Source organism: Poecilia mexicana, unplaced genomic scaffold (genome assembly GCF_051168715.1).
Source record: "Poecilia mexicana isolate PSO_F unplaced genomic scaffold, ASM5116871v1 scaffold_14, whole genome shotgun sequence".
Classification (NCBI taxonomy): Eukaryota; Metazoa; Chordata; class Actinopteri; order Cyprinodontiformes; family Poeciliidae; genus Poecilia; species Poecilia mexicana.
Window position 1 is genome coordinate 23,746,083 of NW_028263383.1, and position 21,434 is coordinate 23,767,516.

The following is a 21,434-nucleotide window of genomic DNA, read 5'->3' on the forward strand; positions in this document are numbered from 1 at the left end:
GATAAAAAATAATTTACCCAAAAAAGTTAAATAACTGTAAACATTAAGGTAAATGTCATAATTTAAAAATTTACTTGTTTTATTGTTGTGTATGTAAAGGAGAAAGAATTCACAATAATATTGTCTTTGTGTTTTTGATTGAAGAGAAAAAAAGCTCATTTTGTCTCCTGGGGACTTTCAACTTTTATTTTCAGACTAATTAATGTTTGGTATTAATCTTCTATCATTCCAAAATTGTGTAATTTCAATCCATTCTTCTTTGCAGAATTGTTTTAATCTACACAAACTGAAGGGCTTTCAAACATGAGCAACCAATTTAAGGTCATGTCATATTATCTAAATAAATCCTAAGCACAGATTTTGACTATGTTCCTGCTAAAACTTTCTTTTTCTCTTAAACCACTTCCTGATGGTGCTTTGAATCAGTGTCCTGCTGCATAACAAAAACTGTTCTTGAGCGAAATAATTAAAAATTATTCGAAGGGCTGGAATTGGTTTCATGTTATATTTCAGTGCAGATATTCCTGCTGCAGTTTATTTTTCATGTGTTTTGTATGGTTTATGTAAAAGGGGCATTGTAGTATTTTACATTCAATTGTTAAGAAAATGCTGTTTATATAAATAGACAAGCAGAATTAACTTCACTTTCCCCTCTGGGAAGTCATGTATGGGAATGAAGCACAAATGACTCCTCAAAGCTACACTTTAAATACAAATTAAAAACAAAGGATCTTTTTTCTCTCCAGAAATCCAGACTGGATTTTAACGCTTCAAGCACACTTTTGAACAAAACCTAACTCAAAAAAAAGCACAAAAAAAAAAAGCACTTGTCTATTTACATAAACAGCATTTAAACAGAATTTAAAATAAATTTGACTTCAAAATCTTAATGCCTTGAAATTGGGGCTCTGTCTCTTACTATTTCCAACACTCTGCCTTCAGGAAGTCACCACAGCAGTACTTCTCATTATGATTTTTACATCCATACTTGAGAGTGTTAGACTGAGATGTAGTTCCTATGATAAGCTTAGTAGATGCACAATTCCACCAGGTGTCTGCTAATTGCTGCTGCTGCTAGTCTAGAGGAGCTTTATGTAAATAGGCGGCGCATTGTGAGAACAAGCATTCTGCAAACATGAATGGTTGCCAAAGGGGATTCAAAGAATTCTCAATCATGTATGAAAAAACCAAGGCAACGCTCCACGTATGTATTGATGAGGGAATAACATCATAACATGATGCTAAGCTCAAGTTAATTTTACAGAGGGCTGGTCAATAAGTCAATTCAGCATTTCAGCATTCTGGAAGAAAGGCTTTAGCCACTCAACCTCTGACAACCAGCTAAGCTAGGTTGGTGAACTCAACTAATCACTCCCTCTTTTGTTACCTAGCAACAGCCCGATGAGTAACTTGCGCAGCAGCACCAGCCTGGTGCCTTGTAACCATTTAAAATAAACAACAGTGTGGAGTGAAAACAGAGGATAAAACAGGAAAGGTCACACCACCAGTTTTACAGCATCTAAGATAAAACAAAAAACAAATTAATAATTATCAATATCGATTGATATAAAACACTTATACTATTTGGCCATATTGCCCAGCCCTAATTTTACATAATAACCACCCTTTGACAGTTAACCCTTATGTGTGGTATTATTGCTTCCTTTAAAGTAAGCAATAAGATGTAAGCAATAAGATGTAAGCAATAAGATAAAGTAAGCAATAATCAGCAGGAAGATGATTTTCTGCTCTGAAGTAACAAAAACAGTTAAAACGTTTACATTTGAGGATGATCTACTGACTCAGCAGAACTGAAAATCTCAAAATCGGCTTTAAAAAAATTAACTAAGCATTCTTTATGTGTTTATATTTGTTCTCCACTCTCCCTCTGTTCAATAATTTTGAATTCATCTTGAAGCAGAAAACCAACACTTACACCAGGTATTGTCCATGTGAAGCTGTCATGATTTCATGGGTCAATTGATTTCAAATTTGTGTCAGTATGAACCATTTAAATGTCGCCTCTGTTGGTGCTTTGTTGCAGTGCTGTTAAAATGTGATAGTGTGTGACTTAGTTGACTCCAAAGCTCTGCAGAGTCAGCAGAACTGCCTCCCTGTACTCACTTCCCTTTTCCAAACCAGTTGCCGACACAAGCCACCACAGCGGGCCAACCGGTGGTCTGCATGAGCCCGTTCATCACCTGCAGTGTCAAATGCAACAGAAGCCCATGTTCATTAGCTTACAGCTGGAAACGGAACATGAAAAGGTGAATGAGTGGAGAGGGACTGTTATTGTCTCCAAAGCTGCAGAACACGAGCCCAGACATACATGAGCAGTCATGTGGCTCCCTGTGAGTCATGTGAGTGAAGACTCACATCTTTGTATTTTGTTTAGGGAAGAGAAAAACTAACCAACAGCTACAACACCTACAATGAAGTAAACATCTTATTAATAAGTACATTTATTCTTAATATTGACAACGTCATTAAATTGAGTACTTTTTAAGATGTTTTTGAACAGAGGTTAGGCTTTTAACTTCACTTTCCCCTCTGGGAAGTCATGTATGGGAATGAAGCACAAATGACTCCTCAAAGCTACACTTTAAATACAAATTAAAAACAAAGGATCTTTTTTCTCTCCAGAAATTCAGACTGGATTTTAACGCTTCAAGCACACTTTTGAACAAAACCTAACTCAAAAAAAAAGAAAGCACATGTCTATTTATGGTTCTCTTCTGCTTTTCCGTCACAATTTAATGTTTCAGATCACATTTCGGCAAACAACTCAATAACAATACTCACCTTGTTGAGCCATGTTTTAATCAGGATTAAATACATAGTTGGAAAGTTGAGTTAAAATTTCAATCTGAAAATTTAACTCAACTTTTAACTTTAAATTAGATTATTTAGATTAGTCAACAATAATTTAAACAGCAAATTTATGACAATACAAAGTCGCAAATCATGCCAAGATCTGAAGAAATGTACCAAAGGTTGAACAATCACCTTTTAGGTTAAAGGGTGAGTGTCTTTTAGGCTAACAGACAATCACCTGTCTTTTAGGTTAAACCTATATGAGATAGGTTGATCTCTCTATATGTAGGTAATATATTTACCTACTTTATTTAGATTAAGAACTATAACAGAGCAACCTATCTCACGTATAGATAGTTTGATTTGGATACATTTTTTACAGTAAAAAATATAATCAAATGAAAAGGGCAATTTTTATATAGTCAGGCTCTCTTTTACAATAAGGAACTGAATTAAGTCAACTGTCAACTGTAAGAAACAATGCTACTGTAAGAAAAGACAACTAACGAAAAAAGAGGAACCCAGGAACCCAGAAAAACTGGTAACCACATTTATAAAAGGACTTTTAAGCAAAGCTAAGAGGCCTTTTTTTGAAGACTTTAGTTTCTGTCCTTACATGTAAGGAAAAAGACATTGAAAATAAAAGCAAGCCTGTGTCTGAATGTTTCTGAGTTGAACAACCGTGACGTGAGCTGGATTTGGTTACTAATGGTCAAAGGCAGTTTAAATAGCGAAGTGAAACAACGATGCCTGACGATGCCTTTTGTTTGCAGCGGTGCTCGGAATGTGTGTCCACAAAACAAAGTTTCAACCAAGCTGAGTGACAAATGAAACCTGGCTGTTGTGCTCTGACCTGACTTTGGTCAGCAAAAAATAGCTTGTCTGATCCATGTGCTTCTGCTTTCCACTTAGTTTCTGATACACAGTATGGAGACGGAATTCTTAGTAGTTAGATTTAATAAAGTCTCAGTTTCCAAATGCAGACCAAAGGTTTGCCAAACTGCACAGTAATTAAAAGGCAACTAGGCAACTCAAACTAAGAAAAGTGTGATATGTCATTATACAGTTGTGGTCAAAAGTTTACATACACTTGTAAAAAAACATAATGTTATGGCTGTCTTGAGTTTTCAATAAGTTCTACAACTCTTATTATTCTGTGATAGAGTGATCGGAACACATACATGTTTGTCACAAAAAACAGTCATAAAATTTGGTTCTTTCATAAATTTATTATGGGTCTGCTGAAAATGTCACCAAATCTGCTATACAGCAACATTAGTATTTGGTTACATGTCCCTTGGCCATTTTCACGGCAACTAGGCGCTTTTGGTAGCCATCCACAAGCTCCTGGCAAGCTTCAGGTCGAATGTTTGACCACTCTTCTTGACAGAATTGGTGCAGTTCAGCTAAATGTGATGGTTTTCTTGCATGAACCTGTTTCTTTAGCACTGTCCACATGTTCTCAATGGGGCTTAAGTCAGGACTTTGGGAAGGCCATTCTAAAACCTTAATTCTAGCCTGGTTTAGCCATTCCTTTACCACTTTTGATGTGTGTTTTGGGTTATTGTCTTGTTGGAACACCCAACTGCGCCCAAGACCCAACCTTCGGGCTGATGGTTTTAAGTTTTCCTGCAGAATTTGGAGGTAATCCTCCTTCTTTATTATCCCATTTACTTTCTGCAAAGAACCAGTTCCACTGGCAGCAAAACATCCCCAGAGCATAATACTACCACCACCATGCTTGACAGTAGGCATGGTGTTCCTGGGATTAAAGGCCTCACCTTTTCTCCTCCAAACATATTGCTGGGTGTTGTGGCCAAACAGCTCAATTTTTGTTTCGTCTGACCAGAGAACTTTCCTCCAGAAGGTTTTATCTTTGTCCATGTGATCAGCAGCAAACTTCAGCCGAGTCTTAAGGTGCCTTTTCTGGAGCAAGGGCTTCTTTCTTGCACGGCAGCCTCTCAGTCCATGGCGATGTAAAACACGCTTGACTGTGGAGACTGACACCTGTGTTCCATCAGCTTCCAAATCCTTGCAGACCTGCTTCTTGGTGATTCTTGGTTGACTCTTGACCATCCTGACCAATCTCCTCTCGGCAGCATGTGATAGCTTGCGTTTTCTTCCTGATCGTGGCAGTGACACAACTGTTCCATGCACTTTATACTTGCGTATAATTGTCTGGACAGTTGCTCTTGGGACCTGTAGCTGCTTTGAAATGGCTCCAAGTGACCTCCCTGACTTGTTCAAGTCAATAATTCGCTTTTTCAGATCCACACTGAGTTCCTTTGACTTTCCCATTGTAGCTTTTGTAGCTGAGTCTAATCACTGGGTCAAATGAGCCCTATTTAAATGGGCTCATGAGAAGTCAACAGCTGTAGTCAATCAGAATCACTTACAAGAAGTGAAGAGGCCATGACATGAAGCTAATTTGATTGACACAACTCGCTACATCACCAAAATTGACAAATTTTGTTGCTGTATCTATATTTTTGACCCAGCAGATTTGGTGACATTTTCAGCAGACCCATAATAAATTTATGAAAGAACCAAATTTTATGACTGTTTTTTGTGACAAACATGTATGTGTTCCGATCACTCTATCACAGAAAAATAAGAGTTGTAGAACTTATTGAAAACTCAAGACAGCCATAACATTATGTTTTTTTACAAGTGTATGTAAACTTTTGACCACAACTGTATTTCCAAACAGATCTGATACCATCTGTCAGTCTGAGGTGTGTGTGTGTGTGTGTGTGTGTGTGTGTGTGTGTGTGTGTGTGTGTGTGTGTGTGTATGTGTGTGTGTGCGTGTGTGTGTGTGTGCGTGTGTGTGCGTGTGTGTGCGTACCTGGACGAAGGCGTAGTACCCTAAAGAGTGGATGTTCCAGTAGTAGCCGAGGCCGAACAGACATGTAAACAATCCGCTCATCACCATCCCGAAGCTCAGGTAGTACCGCAGAGGAAGGCGCTCTCCAAAGATCCCACTGGGGAGAGAGAAGAGCCCCTGAGTGAGTCGGTGGAGAAACCCAGGTCTTTAACCTGGAGAGCTAAAGGCAGCAGCTACCAACCTGAAGAACATGCCAATGGCATAGGCGACAAGGAAGGAGTTATCCAGGACACCAAAGAGGGTCTGATAGTTGTCCTGATCTGCAGGAAGGCCACAGGTAAACTGTTTTAATCTAGTGACATTAAATAGCAAGCAAGGAAGCTTAATCTTGAATAAATAAAGGTTTATGTGGTAAATGTTTGATTTAGTCAGTTTTATGATGGTCCTGTTGGTTAGAAAGTCATAACTGGAAATAGCGTCACTCGTCATCTGGGTCAAACTTTATGTACAACTCATAGAGGCAGTAGCCTAGAACAGTGGTCCCCAACCTTTTTATTACTGCGGACCGGTCAAGACTTGGAAATTTTGCTGCGGCCCGGGGGAACCGTCAGATAAGGCTTCTGCATGTTGGTGTTCCAGCTAAATCCTGAATATACCCTATTTGAGCCAATTTGGCCCTTTTATCGCAGCCTGTGAGGTTTACCCTGACTGGGGACGAGAATACAACCTGTTGAATGTGACAGGTTCAACAATCAGAAAGCGCGGTGACGTAAGAACAGAGGGGAATCCTTAACAGCTGATATATCACGCAACTGAGAGTCTGGTGGATATCGGAGATGATATGTGGAAATGTTTATTATTATATGTAAAGGTCCTTATTATATATGTTTGTGTTTATTCAGTTAAAAACGTTAACTATGAAAATCATAACTCACCTCCAAATCATAGTGCAGCAAATAGAGCTGCTGCTCCCGTCATCTTTTATCCACCGCCTTTTCTTTTTGTTACGTCTTTTATCTCTTAAAATGACTCCACAAACTATCACTATTGCTTCTACATCGTCATCCGTGTTTATTTATTCTAAATTCCCATATGGTATGTTGGGGGTTTTACTGGATTATCCTCTAGAATCGGTTCATGTGGTGTGTTGCTCCAGCCGTGTGGCTGAACACGAACCGATCGAACCTGTTGTACTTTTATCAGCTCTGTGGTCACAGAGGTTTGGAGAATCGGCCGACAATTCTTAAATCTTGCCGTCCAAACCAGACTTAAGACTCACAAGCTCTACTCATCTCCTCTCGACCACTGCCCAAACACTCTGACTCTGGTTGCTAAGGTAACGTTTACATATCCCTTCAAAATAAGGTACAGATGCGCCACAAAAACGAACATTTTCATTTCGTGAACATTTTAACTCACGATAATGACTAACGGAGCCCTGAGCTTGTTTCTCTGCAACGAGACGGTCCATCAGGGAGTGATGAGAGACAATGACACCCAAAGTGTTGCTTATATCCACAGCCTGCTTGGTCTCTACGAGGTGAAGCAGTTTGAAGCCTCATTGCCTCATTAGCAGCCGGTCGCCGCATGTTACTCAGAGCGGCTTGTAATGTGGGACTCACCTACCGGTCCGGGATAAATCCATCCTCCTGTCTCTTCTCTGGGCCTTTTCCCCTTTGCAAAGAAACTTTCCAAAGACATCTGATCTGTTTCTTACTCATTTTGCTGCTTGTGGGCTCAGTGTTGGCGCGCAAGTAACCGAGAGAATCCAGTTAAAGGACTTTCAAAATAAAAGATCCTCCAGACTCAAATAATACATAAAAAGGAAACATTTAATTATTTCTTGCACGGCCCGGTACCAATTGGTCCACGGACCGGGGGTTGGAGACCACTGTTTTAGACAGTTTATCAGCAAAAATGTTGATTTGAGGGTTAGTTTCACTTTAAAATGTGAAACTAACTCTTCTGCTCACACTAAAACAATGTGAGCAGAAAGATCACATTGTTTATCTCTACAACCAGTGGGCGGTGCAGAAAAGAAGGTGCTACCATATGGGTGCTGCTGCTATTAATAGTGGCCTCACAGACACACCCACTAGAAGGAAACAAATGCACCCTTGGGGAGACTCCCATTGCCCATTATAGCACTTTTATTCTATTGGCTGGAACATTTCCAGGCGACTATCACTGTACTTTTTTGTTTTGAGAGAGAAAAGATAAGAATTCGCAAGCGAGCAGAGAGTTAATTTGTGCTGAGAGAAGTTTTACACGGGAGGAGAAAATTTGAGCATGAGCACAAAGATTTAAGAGAGCACAGAAAATATTTGAAAGATACCATACGTTTTCAATGCATTACAAGTTTTAAGAAAAAGAAATAAAATTCTGCTTTCAAACGGAAAATGTGTGCTCTTGACTAGGGCTGGACGATGTATCGAGTATACTCGATGTATGATATTTTCAATTTACGGTAGTTAAAATGGCTATATCGCAACTATCGAGTATAAATTGACGTTCAAATAAACTTTCGCCATCAAATTCACTGCTAGTATGGTTTATCTGACACCCTATGAATGCATCACTAGTCCCTCGCCCCTCTCAACCTGAACATTTTCTACCAATCACGCTGCACGGAGAAAACAAACAACATGGTGACAGCGAGAGTTTGAGGCGAGCCGTGAATGAGACGGTAACTGAAGAGGACTCAGATGAATTTGTTTAGTTCGGAAGAGAAACAGCGCTGGATCAATAATTTGGCAGTGGTTGGATGTCGAGGATGGAGGATGTCGAATAAAATGAGGTAATTTGCAAGACATGTTGTAAAACTATTGCCACAAAAGGTTGTACCACAAATTCCCCCCCAGTCAGACTATTCTTTTACATGCCGTTTGTATAGTTATCACTACGTATCAAATACACTGTGTATGTTAACGTAGATTAACAGCAAGCTAAACTCAAATCTCATGACCCAAAAAGCTGAGCGCCTTGCTCCTTTATTACGTCTTCTTACAATTTTCTACAATGGTGTGGAAGCTCAATGAAAGGTTGATTGAAAAGGGATTGTTTTCAGAGGTGTAAGAAAAGATTGACGACACAGGAGGTGAAGTTTATACATTAACAGGCAGGCTTTCTCTCTGCGAACAGGTATTCCTAACTGCAACTGCCTCTGCTACCCACAATGAACTGCTATTTCAAAATTCTCCTTCAAAATAAAATACCAAAAAATCAATACTGTAGAAGTTTTTAAACTAAATTATTAAGACATTTCCAACTTCCAGCCTTGGGCAGAACACCGTTCATAGCCGCGCTGCCGCGGTAGAATTAGTCCGTTAAAGTGAAAACTGGAGATGTAGGTATGATTCATTTAGTGCTATGCAATAGGAAAAATAACTCAAAACTACTCATTCTTCTTTTTCTCACTCTGTCGGCTTTACGCTACACGTAGACTCGTTGCCATAGTGACTGACAACAACGCAACTTTATGTATCAGATTCAGCACCAAAAACACTCAAACATTACCCCACATAGAACAGAACATTCAGTTTGTTACAGTTTTTGGTTTTTAAGCTTGATGTGTATTTTTCTTTTATTAATAAGTGATCACTGTGGTAGATTAGCCGCTGCTGCTATTAGCCACGCTAACACAGTGATTGTTGATTAGCTAATTTAAACACCTGCTTTACTGATGCTCTGTCAGTTTGTGTGTAGGTCGCCTTTTTTGTTTTTAAGCTGAACCAAAATACACCTTATTCCACAACACATCGATATGTTACGTTTGTCAAAGTCAAACATAACTGACCTACTTCCCCTCTGCCTCCCTATTTTTTTTTTCTTAGTTAAAACTTATTTCTCACCTTGTTATCTAGTCATAGTGTAGACAGTTCAAAACACTGCATCCCTTTTTATATGAGTCTTACATGGGTGACATCATGCTGCAAGGAGTCTAACATTGGAGGTCATTTAAGAATATCGTGATATATATCATGTATCGTGAGACAGCAAAAAATATATCAGGATATTAGATTTTCCTCATATCCCCCAGCCCTACTCTTGACTTATTTTGTCCTTAATGTAGTTTGTTTCATAACAGATATCAATAAACAATTCTAGAAAATTGTCTCAATTTATGCCAACAGTGCTTTCCTTCCCGTCTGGTCTACAGCCAATCAGATTGCCTTCACAGTTTGCCTGAAGGAAGTAAAGAGGCTTTGCCAAAATATATTACCCACAAATAATGCATTTTAAATAAAGAACAGCACTGAATAATACTCCCATGGAACTGTTTTAAATTATGATTTTTCAGATCTTTCAGCATATTTTAAAATGAAAAACTGCATGAAGATAATTTGGTAAAGAACTTACCAAAAGGCGCCCAGTCACACCAGGTATCATTATCAGTTATGTTGAGGTACGCTGGTCGAATGACTAATGAACAGTTTCTATGCAGTTCACTCTGGATTTCAAACAAAAAGAAAAAAACAGAACTAGACGAAACAACTCACATACACAGGAACAGATAAGTCAGATAAAAACCACACAGAATGATGTAGCCACCTCTGTACTTCACAGTTGTGAGGGTGATTTAAGGCAAAGTGACCCTTCATTTAACTCAGATGCTGCAAATTTAGAAAATTAGAAGCTTACAAAACTATGATGTCATCATTTTTGGCATAACTGTTAATTAAATTCTTAGCTAGGGGTATATACATTTGGTTAATTTGTTCCTTTTACAGCAGAAAATGACCTCAAAAGCTATTGGCCCTATTTAATTCTTTTCTCTTCTATTGCCACAACAGCAGAATAACATAAGCAATTATTCATAATACAAATTTATTTCCCCCAAAACCTTTAAGACCTTGTATTTAAAGTTTCACAATCCTGAGCCTAACTTTGGAAACCACTACATTCATCTTAAATTGACATGTTGCTTAGATTACCAATATTTTTTCTGCAGCTGAGCATTGTCAGCTTAAATCAGAGCAATACAAACACAGTTTGCTTCATGATTAACAAACGTTTCTCCAGTCACCTTAACAATGCTGATTGGCTTCCTTGAGAGGTGGTAGGCTGTGTAGAAGAGGAATGTGAGGAGGAGAATAAAACCACGATACCTGCAACAGTAAGAAATGAAACACAAGCTCATGTAAGTACTATCTTGTAAAAATGGATTATCCGTTTTTACAAGTCTAATAAGTCGTAAAGTAAGTAAGACAGACAAAAAAGAAAACTTGTTTATAAGTTGCATTAATGTTTGAATAACATAAATTACATTTAGAGGAAATAACACAGACCAGTCTGCTGTGAATGATTTTTTTTCCATATCTGGTCTCCTCTGTCATTAAACAACATGAATTTACTGAAGTCATGCAGCAACAAAAACATACATCATGATACAAATTTCATAAATGAACTGGTACATCTGAAGGATATGCTTAAATTCTTATATCTAAGGTGTTCATGTTTGTTTAATGTCCATGTTTTGGAATGAACAGTGTAAAAATCTAGCCTACTACTTTCTAAGGAGTAAGTAGGTTACTATCTTGATCATATCACAGGCTGTTTTTCTGCTTTCACTCTTAAAGATTGCTTGATCATGTTGGGCTGAATGTTTAATTCTCTATAGTGTTCATATGTGCTCTATTAACTTTTATTGGAAATTCTCAGAAAATAAAACTTGATTCCTTACAATCAAGGAATCAGTTAGCAAATCTTCATTGGCAACATGTTATTATTGGGTCATTCCTGACAATATTTGAGAAGCACTTAGTCAATTTTGCTCATACCACTAATTTTTCAAAGCCAAATATTCCTGAGCAGTCATCATGGCACTATGTAGATCTTGCAGTAAAGAAATGCATTGCCATCTTTGTTGAGAATAGTTAGTGTGGACAAGTTTTACTAATCCTAAAAAATACTTGGAATTTACTGATTGCTAGTCTGACAAAAATATACTTGGATACGTCAAAACTTTTTCAATCTGGCACAAGCGATTAATACTGTAAAACATCAAAAACTATATAATTACAGTGCATTTCCTGTTAACACACTTAAATACAATTTTTTTAATTCTTCTGCTTGTTGAGAAAAAACACTGACATGCATAAAACTAAGCAATCTGGTTGTTGGTATGGTAAATTATTTTTAATTAGGAAATATTTAGTTTTTACTATTTTTATGATCAGCGATACTGAAAGCACTGCAAATCAGTGCCAAGGGCTGTTGTGTCAATAAAACAAGCTACCTGGAAAGATATTTACATTAGTGGGGGATATTTATGTGTTCAGCTCCTAATCCTTAGTTTCTATGAGGACAGCGGGGCTATTTCCCTGCTGATCATGAAATCCTAGTAAAAGTAACATTGTTCTAATAAATGTGTGAACTTCTTGGTGAAGCAAAGCTGAGGCAGTACTTTGCAGAACAAAATGTTCTCTGCTGGGATATAATTTAACATCATTGTCTCCCAGGATAATTTAGTTGCCTTAGCTCTTACTTCCTCCACATAATTTGTTTCAGAGATAATGAGGTTGTTCCTGCTTTATATTACAAGCATGGTGCTAAACCTTTCAAACATTAACAACCTGCAAACATGTAAATGCCTACAGCAGTGGTACCCAAACTACAGCCCGCCTCCACATTTTTTTTCATATACCGTATTTTCCGGACTATAAGCCGCTACTTTTTTTCCTAAGCTTTGAACCTTGCGGCTTATAGGCTTATATGTGAATTTTTCTTCAACCACCAGGGGGCTCTTTAGTAGGAAGTGAATCATTGGAAGTCAAAATTGGAAATAAAAGAAGAACGCGCCCATTAAAATGGAATTAGGTTTGAATAGGGAATTAAAATTTGAGAATGTTGATCCATTAAATAGCATTGAGGGGAAAAAGAAGATTTTTCGTTTTTTTAAATAATACTGGGATCATTATGAGAATTTGAGGTATAGATATTAGGATCCAGTAGATGGCAGTAGTGCAACAATAATGGATGCAAGCTGCTGTTGGAATCTAAAGAAGAAGAAGAAAGCGCCCATTTTTATTTAGCTCATGCTAGTAGACATGAAGGATCAGGACTTTTACTGTTACAGTTACCATTTGGAAACTACCGTAATCAGTTCAGTTAAATCTAAACTTGGCAACTTTTTCTTTTTCAACCGTAATAAATGTGATATTCGATTGACCTGTTATGACTCAAATTTTGGGTGTCCGCCCCCCTCTGCTGCTGAGGCATCGTTGTGGAAAACCAAGAGCGGCAGAGATATCTGTGGCTTATAGCCCGGTGCGGCTTGTAGTCCGGAAAATATGGTATTTATTTCATAAATAGTGTTATTTCCTGGATTTTTTCTGTTAAGAACCCAGAGAGTGTTATTTGATCGTGCTTTCTGGAAAACAATAAATTTTTACATTTAGGCACTCCTGCAATCGTCTCACTTTTTCTGTTACAAACTGACTCCGGCACCCCACCGGAGAAGGGAAAAGTTATGTGGCCCTCACAGGAAAAAGTTTGGGGACCCCTGGTCTACAGCATTATGACAGTACTTAAATAGGGGCATCTGAGCAACAGTTTTAATTTCACTTTTCAACACTAGTTATTATTATTATTATTATTATTATTATTATTTTGTCATGCTCTTGGAGGATTGGGTTGTGTATCTGGCCATTGTTGCTGGTGGTATAAAAAGCTTATTTAACATTAAATTGTGAGTCTGGAGAATTAAACATTTTTCTGAATAAGACTTGGAAAACAGATAAAAACTACTTCCATACCCTATGAACTCTGCAACAAGCATCTAAGTAATTTACTTGTTAGTGTTCATAATGATAAGGCTGATTTGGAGTTTTAGCTTGCCTCCATCATTTGACCCATACAAGCCTAACTGCTCCACTGAGGCTGCCATCTCCACTGCTCTTCATCTGAGCCTGGTACACCTGGAGAAAAGGAACACCCACATATAGATGCTGTTTTTGGACTTTAGCTCAGCATTTAATACGATCATCCCCCAGGATCTGGTATGCAAATTAGGTCTTTTGGGCCTCAACACTCCACTATGCAACTGGCTGCTGGACTTCAGCACAGAAAGAACTCAGTCTGTCTGTGTGGGTAATAACAGAGGTGGGACCAAGTCAGTGTTTTGCAAGTCTAAAGTAAGTCTCAAGTCTTTATTCTAAAGTCATGAGTCAAGTCTCAAGTAAAGACAGTCAAGTCTCAACTCAACACAGGCAAAAGTTGAGTCAAGTCCCAAGTCTGAATCTTAGAATTTCAAGACTGTAGCAGACCCCCCCTTCAAATGATAGGCTTGGCTTTACTGATGAACCAGTTTATTGTGAGTAAAACCAGAGTTTCACCGTAAGAACTGTGTATAAACAAGGACAAACAATAGACAGTGTAAGCTGCAAAACGCTCTTAAAACCGTAACATTTGAACTACAACATAACGTTCAGTACTAAAATATCGATTCACATTCATAAACCAAACTAGTATTCAAAATAGTAAAAAAATTGTTTAAGGATTTGATGTATTGGTGCTTTGTGGGAGACTGAACTACAATTTCCCTGAGGGTAAATCCCAAAGGGATGAATAAAATCTATCTATCTATTCTTATACAGAAAATCAAATTTACAATTTCAATCAATCAATAAAAGACATTTCCTTATTTACAAAATAGACATACCTTGTGCCTCCATCTAGGGGGCAGCTAATAATAAGATACATTTATGGTAATTTAGTTGCAACTTGTTTTCTGTTCCTTCTGTTGTCAAGCTGCTGCTGCACAACAAAAACAGCAAAAGTTCTCTTATCAAAATAAAAGCATAGAATTCAAAAACCGGAAGTTAACTAATGAAAAGACAATAAATGCAAAAACGAGAATACAACAAATAACCCAAACAACCTGGGGTTCATTACAAAGACCTTTCAATGTTGCAATTGTGAGCTCAACACAAAATATGTATATAAAAAAAGACAGTAGACTTAATGCACTTACTGCAGTAAACTATTTATTGTCAATATAATTTCCTGACATAGATGTCTTCAAGTACACCATCAGAGGATGGGTCCAGTTCCGTCCTTTGACGGTTCAGCATTATGATGAGGACAGAGAGAAACTCTCTTCCCCGAGTTCAGGTACAGAACCTGCTTTCTGATTCACAGCCCCGGCTGCAGAAGAGTCTAGTGGGAGGGACATTGGATTATTTTGGGGGGCAGACTAAACTAGCTTTTACTTTAATATAAATATATAAACAAATCTTTATGTAACATTTCAAATAGGATACCCATGTAGCCCTGCGACAGTCTAGCGAACTGTCCAGGGTGACCCCGCCTCTCACTGGAGATGGGCACCAGCAACCCTCCTGACCCCACTAGGGAGAAGGGTGTATAGAAAATGAATGAATGAAGGATATAAACAGTGGCATTTATAAAATGCTAAGTACCGTATTTTCCGCACTATAAGACGCACCTAAAAACCTTCAATTTCCTCAAAAGCCGACAGTGCGCCTTATAATCCGGTGCGCCTTATATATGGACCAATATTGAGCCACAACAGGTCCAGCAACGGACCTTACCACAGGGGCCGCGTTTCATTGGCTAATGCCCATTTTAGGTCACAGTGCAGCTACCACGTGCGTGACCGTCTCACAAACACAAGCTACAGTAGTAAACACATGCTAATGTACATTGTGGACCATCAAAACCATGAATGCCGACTTACCCAGCCTTGCAAGAACAACAGGCATCAGTGATCTTGTCCACAGCTATATTTATGCTGAGGGTGTGAGGATCTGCTGTTTTCCTCATCTATCGGTAGCTTTTAGCTGTGACGCGCACAATGTTGGAGGCATCCAGTGGCTCAAACACCTTGATGTCGTCCAAAAAAGATGACATGAACTTGTTGGTTCCCCTGTCCATTGTCGTGGCTGATATGTTGTGAAAATCCGGCAGAAATGCTACGCTAATTAACTCAGATCGAAATGAAAGACGTCATGTTTACACAGACATGCAGTAGGCTGCTACGGTAAGCAGCCGCCAACTTCTTTTTCCCCGTAGAAGAAGTAGTGCGCGGTGCATGCTGGGATAGTTGTCAGAACACTGGTTTGTTAATAAAGTTTGATAATACATTTAAAGGGGGGGAGGGGCAGGGGAAGAGAGACAGAGACTGCAGCGGCAGCGTGTCGGTTGGTCTGTGTTACCCAGAAAGCAGTTGGGCACAATATCACAACACCAACACCGTGAGTGAAACAACGGCTGGGCCAGCCTACTATATAAAGTACTCGGGGACCATTTCTTTATTAATGTGGATGTGTAATAATAGAGTATGAAGCGTCTATTCTATGCGCCTTATAATGCGGTGCGCCTAATGTATGAAAAAAGTCCTAAAATAGGCCATTCATTGAAGGTGCGCCTTATAATCCGGTGCGCCTTATAGTGCGGAAAATACGGTAATTATGCTCAAATTAGTATTAGCATTATTTCATATGTTACAGAAATCTAAGCTTTCCCATCTCTGAAGTTTATTTCCTTAAATGCAAAATCAATATACTCAAGTAAGAGAAGAAATAATATTACTCAAATAAAAGAAAAAAAGTAGAGTGCAGTAAAACTACTTGTAAAAATAATTACTGTACTCAAGTAAATGTAACCAGTACTACCGCCTTTGGAACATAGATAAACACCCTAAATAACCTATTTTGTTAACAAGCTTAATGTGGTATACTAGCATTAGCAAGTCATTATGTAGCTAATATTACCTGCATCCAACAAAATTAATCAACTCATTCAGTACGTTTGGGGGAAAGAACTATGCAAAGTTCTTTGTCTTTTGCTGGTTTGCTTTTAACACACACTTGTGCAGCTCTACATGACAGCAGCAGGTCTCTATGGCAGCCACACACTGGCAACAGCTCATGCTGAGTTTAAAGGCAGCTCGGAAAAACACGTTATGACTGAGCGTAATGAATTAATGGGGCTCACTGTGTAAATATGTTTACCCAAACTTTAAATTTAAAGGGTAAAATATCAAGTATTTTCAAGTAAAAGGTTCAAGTCCAACTCTATTAACATTTTTAAGTCAAGTCTAAAGTCTTAGTATTAATGACTCGAGTCCCCACCTCTGGGTAAAAGCACCTTCAATGTCATTTCTTTGAACACTAGCTCCCCCGACGACTGTGTCTTGAGTCCCCTGATGACCCATTCTGTCGTCCCAGGTTTAACACCAATCACATCCTAAAATATGCAGATGATCACAATTGTGGGTCTCATTCAGTATAACAATGCAGTGAATAACAGAAATGAGGTACAACATCTTGTGGACTGATGTAGAATCAACAACCTGCTCCTGAACGTCAACAAGACAAAAGAGATCATTGTTGACTTCAAGAAGTCTCAACCCAGCGACACACCACTTCTCAACAACAGAGCAGTGGGGATCGTCAGCAGCACCAAGTTCCTAGGGGTTCACTTTACAGACAACCTTGACTGGACACCTCATGTCACTTCACTGATGAAAAAGGCACAGCAGCACGACAAATGAGAAGGGCTTTCCTCCCCCTTCCCATCTTCTCCACTTTCTACAGAGAAGCCACTGAGAGCCTGCTGACCAACAGTGTCTCCATCTGGTCTGGAAGCTGCAAGGCGTTAGACTGGAAGTCTCTGCAGAGTGGTGAAGACATCAGACAGGATAATTGGAACTCCATATCCCCTACCCAGAACATTACACACAGACACTGCTTAGCCAGGGCAAACCAGATCCTCTCCAATTCCACTCATCTTCTCCATGGTCTGTTCATCCGGCTGGCGTCTGGTAGAAGAACAGCCAGACTCAGAAATAGTTCCCTCCCACTGACCATCAGATTGCTCAACAATCCCATCACTAAGACTGCCTAAGACTGTTTGAAAATATTAGTTATATTTAGCAATACATTCTTATTTGTACATTTGTGTAATTATAATTATAGGCACCATTGCATTTTTGTGTGTGCTCAATCTACTCTCTTGTTCTCGATGAAGGCGGACGCTTTTTTCCTCTGCTCCCTCCATGCCCTTGTCTGCCCTGCTTGCTCTGTTTTTGTCCTGTTTTTTTCTATATTTTTGGAGCCTTTCTTTGCACATCATCCAAATCTACAAATTATAGATCTGGTCAACCAGTCTCTCAATGCAATTGATAAAATGTTCTCGACGAGAAGTCTGAGCACAGGAGAACCCTCTTGTCCTGCGGGGACACACCCAGCAGGATTCACCCTGGATTTATTCATGATAACAGGATTTCTGCTGTTTGGAGCTTGTGGATTCCTGGCTTATCGACAAATTTGTGACAAACTTGGCCCAACTAGCGAACACTCAGACTGTTGGTGTGGACAGAGACGTGGACTCTAAAACTCACAAATGGGATGGAATCGATCTTGGAGAAGTTGCTAGTTTCAGTTCAGTGGAATGACCAAACTAATTTGGATCATTGGTAACTGAGATGTATCAGAGAGACTTTAGGAAAGATTGAAATTTATAATCTTCCCAACCTAAGACATTCTGTTTCTGAATTGGCTTTTCCCGTGTGGCCTTGGAAGGGCTGCATATCTCTAATCTCCTCGAAGACATGTAAACACAATGCTCTTCCCACCTCACCCCCTCCTGTATCCATGGAGTTGCGAAGCTGAACGCTCCTAAGGACATCATGCCTTGATAGGACTTTGCGAGAACGCTCAGTAACATTCCTTTGTGGCCCTTTGATGTCACCGCCTTCACCCATGTCTTTGTTTTGCCCCTTTGTTTTGTCTGAATGTTGCCATTTTCCCTAATGTGTCCTTTCCTCTTTTTTGTTTTAGGTGGAGTACTCCCTATTTAACCCAGAAAAGGATTATTTTAGTTTATTAGTAATATCAGAAATTGTGGAGTACGCACTATTTAGATCAATATTATACAGCAGAATTAGAATTAGAATAACTACGAACTTGGAATCCAGAAATACTTAACAGGAACAGTCACTGCTTAGTTTATATTACTTTTAACCCAGAAAAGGATTTAGAACAAACTTAGAATTGTGGAGTACTCACTTTAACACTGAAAAGGAATTAGATCAGTCACTCTTTAGCTTATTTTATCAGAAACTGTAGAGTTTCACTATTTAGAAATGGAATTAGATACTTAGCAACCCTGAATAGGAGCACTTAGTTTACATACTTTAGAACATTAGATTAGTTTTCTTTCCTCTTTTTTTTTTCCTTTGGTTTGTCATTTTGTTTGTATTTCCCTTTAACTCATGTAAAGCACTTTGAATGGCCTTGTTTCTGAAAATGTGCTAAATAAATAAAATGACCTTACCTCCAGTGGCCAATAGAGGACATTTCATTGCCAATTTCACTAATGTGCCTTTTATGCAACAACAATAAAAATAAGTCTAAGTCTATAGTTATTATGCTGGACAAAATGTATTTGTAGGCATAATAAACTGCAAAAACCAAGAACATTAATTAATTTCTAGAAAATAGTTTTTCTGATGTAAACGACAAACTTGATTTTGAAAAATGTTAACAGAAGTTTAAACACTTTCTCTTGTTTTTTTATCTAAATGGTAAGGTTTTTTTATATAAATAAAAGATTACAAATATGTCAATGTTTTCATGACTTATTCACTTTTGGCAGATGATTGGTGAAAATGTATTTTTCCACAATTACAAGAAAACCTGTACATTAGTAGAAATTACCATGGTCATTAATATAACTGTTTTTTAAAATTACAAATAAAAATTCAGATGACTCATTTCTTTTTGTTGATAACTGAAAGAATATTTAAATTTTTTATCAATTTATTTTATTTTGTTACAAAAGATCTAATCTTAAATTCTAATGTTTCATGTTTTGTTTGCAAGTGACTTATAAAATTGGTGCCCTTTTTAATTATGTACAGTACAACAAAGTAGAAGAAAATCCAAGTTCAACAGCTGAGTTTTTTAGATAATTTATAGAAACTTGTCACCTTTTTATAATTCTTAAGTTTGTTGCAAAGTTATAAGAGACCAACTATTTTCTTGTCTTTGTTAAAGTAAAATTTGTAGAAAGAAGGCATTGCCATCAGTGGTTTGCTATAATCCCTACCATGCACCAGCTCTGTGATCAGCACCTTGTCTTCACGAAGTCCTTGAATGCTGGAGGACAGTATTGACTCATTAAAGTGCAAATCTGAGTCGATAATCAAATGAAGAATTTCGTTTAAAAATGTACTAAATGAAAGAGCTATACTGCTCTTTCAAGCACGTTATTAAATACTAACTCGCAACGCGTGATAAATATGCAATAAACACTACAGCGTTGAGGTCAACTAATTTACAGAATCCATGTTTATCAATCAGACTGAATAAATAAAATACAGCAGGGAGATAATGTAGAAGCAGATAAAGCTGCCCTGAAACCAATTTGGCTCTGCAGAAAATAAAGAAAGGCTTACCAGCTGTCCCGAGAAAAGGAGGTGATCAGTCGTATCCCGGGAGCCAGAGGAGACCTCATTGTTGATTAAAAACCGGTTAAAACTTCCTACTCAGACTGTTACCAGTTGATCCCAAACATCATGTTCTCGAAGCAGATATCAGTGAGATAAGGCTGGTTGCAGTTAACTACAGATTTATAACTAAACACCCGAGAGGAAGCTTCCTGCTATTTGAGTCATCGATGAGAGGGGGGGGGGGGGGGACGGAAGAATGGTAAATGAAGCCAGAGGATAAAAGCAGACGTTAGCTGTTAGAGGAGAAAAACGGCTGTCGTCCGACTTCTAGTACGGAGATGGAGTCCGTTAACATCCAGCAGAGCTCCATAGTATGCTTCTAAGTTTATATGCCGCGATGAGAAGAGTCAGCCTACGTCCCTGAACCTGAATTAAAACGTTACGGCGTGGAAAAGCGCCGGATAAGAATAAAGAACTACTAATAATACTCAGAATATGCAGAAAATCTCGTGGAGTACCCACGAGATTTTCCAGGAGGAGCCTCCCGACGTCAGAATCAGTCTTTACGTAATCGCGTCACTGTAAATAGAACGTTGTATGGAAAGCTAATTTTAAAAATAATCAAGCCACATTCCTAACAATTTTTTAAACCAGTGGTGTACAAGATTTTTACTACACCCATCAGGTTGGAAGTAATCGCAGGGCACAAAAATCATATTTTAATTTAAGTTTTTAAAAAAAATGTTAGTTTTTTTTTTTTGACCTGCTTTTACAAATATTAAACCTAGATTGGCCCCATATGGGAAAGAAAGAGGGCAGACAATATGGATCCCAGAAGGGTTTGTCCGCAGTTTCCATGGTGTCCCTACTGCCATATAGGGCCCATGTAGGACCCATGTAGGCGGTGGCCCTACATGGGTTTGCCCTACATAGGAAACTGTGGACAAAACGCTTTTGGGACCCATATTGTCTGCCCTCTTTTTTTTTCCCCATATGGGGCCAACCTAGTTATGCTGGCTGAGTATAGTCACCAAAAAGAAAGGGATGTATCATTGTAGATCCAAAAAACGGGTTTTGTAAATTTGCCATATTCAAAGAATCATGCAGTTAAATTACAAATGCCAAAAATTGACAGATTTTTCTTTTTCTTTTCCAACAAGAACAGAATTTGGTCATTCCTTATTGGAATCAATTAGACTTCGGTTCACCCTGGTCTGATTTAGTAAAAATCCGAGAAAATAGTTCAATTTAATACTAAATTAAAAAAAGAAAGAACGAAAGAAGCATGATTAGTGAAAGATGGATACTTGCTTATATGTTGTTTATAACATTTTACCTTACGATTTTGATATATTACCCACAATTTTGCATCATT

General features: G+C 38.3%; 1 protein-coding gene across 1 annotated transcript in view; it reads right to left on the bottom strand.

Annotated features, from left to right (window-relative positions):
• The window catches only part of slc37a2 (solute carrier family 37 member 2), a 54,546-nt gene extending 33,932 nt beyond the window's left edge, over window positions 1-20,614 (bottom strand). The window contains exons 1-6 of the mRNA XM_088012383.1: window positions 20,066-20,614; window positions 10,667-10,748; window positions 10,000-10,090; window positions 5,882-5,960; window positions 5,662-5,797; window positions 2,125-2,201 (exon numbers count right to left, since the gene is read on the bottom strand). Coding sequence (XP_087868509.1) covers window positions 2,125-2,201; window positions 5,662-5,797; window positions 5,882-5,960; window positions 10,000-10,090; window positions 10,667-10,748; window positions 20,066-20,124 — 524 coding nt within the window. The 5' untranslated portion in view covers window positions 20,125-20,614. The remainder of the gene's footprint in view (window positions 1-2,124; window positions 2,202-5,661; window positions 5,798-5,881; window positions 5,961-9,999; window positions 10,091-10,666; window positions 10,749-20,065) is intronic.
• Window positions 20,615-21,434: the final 820 nt, after the last annotated feature.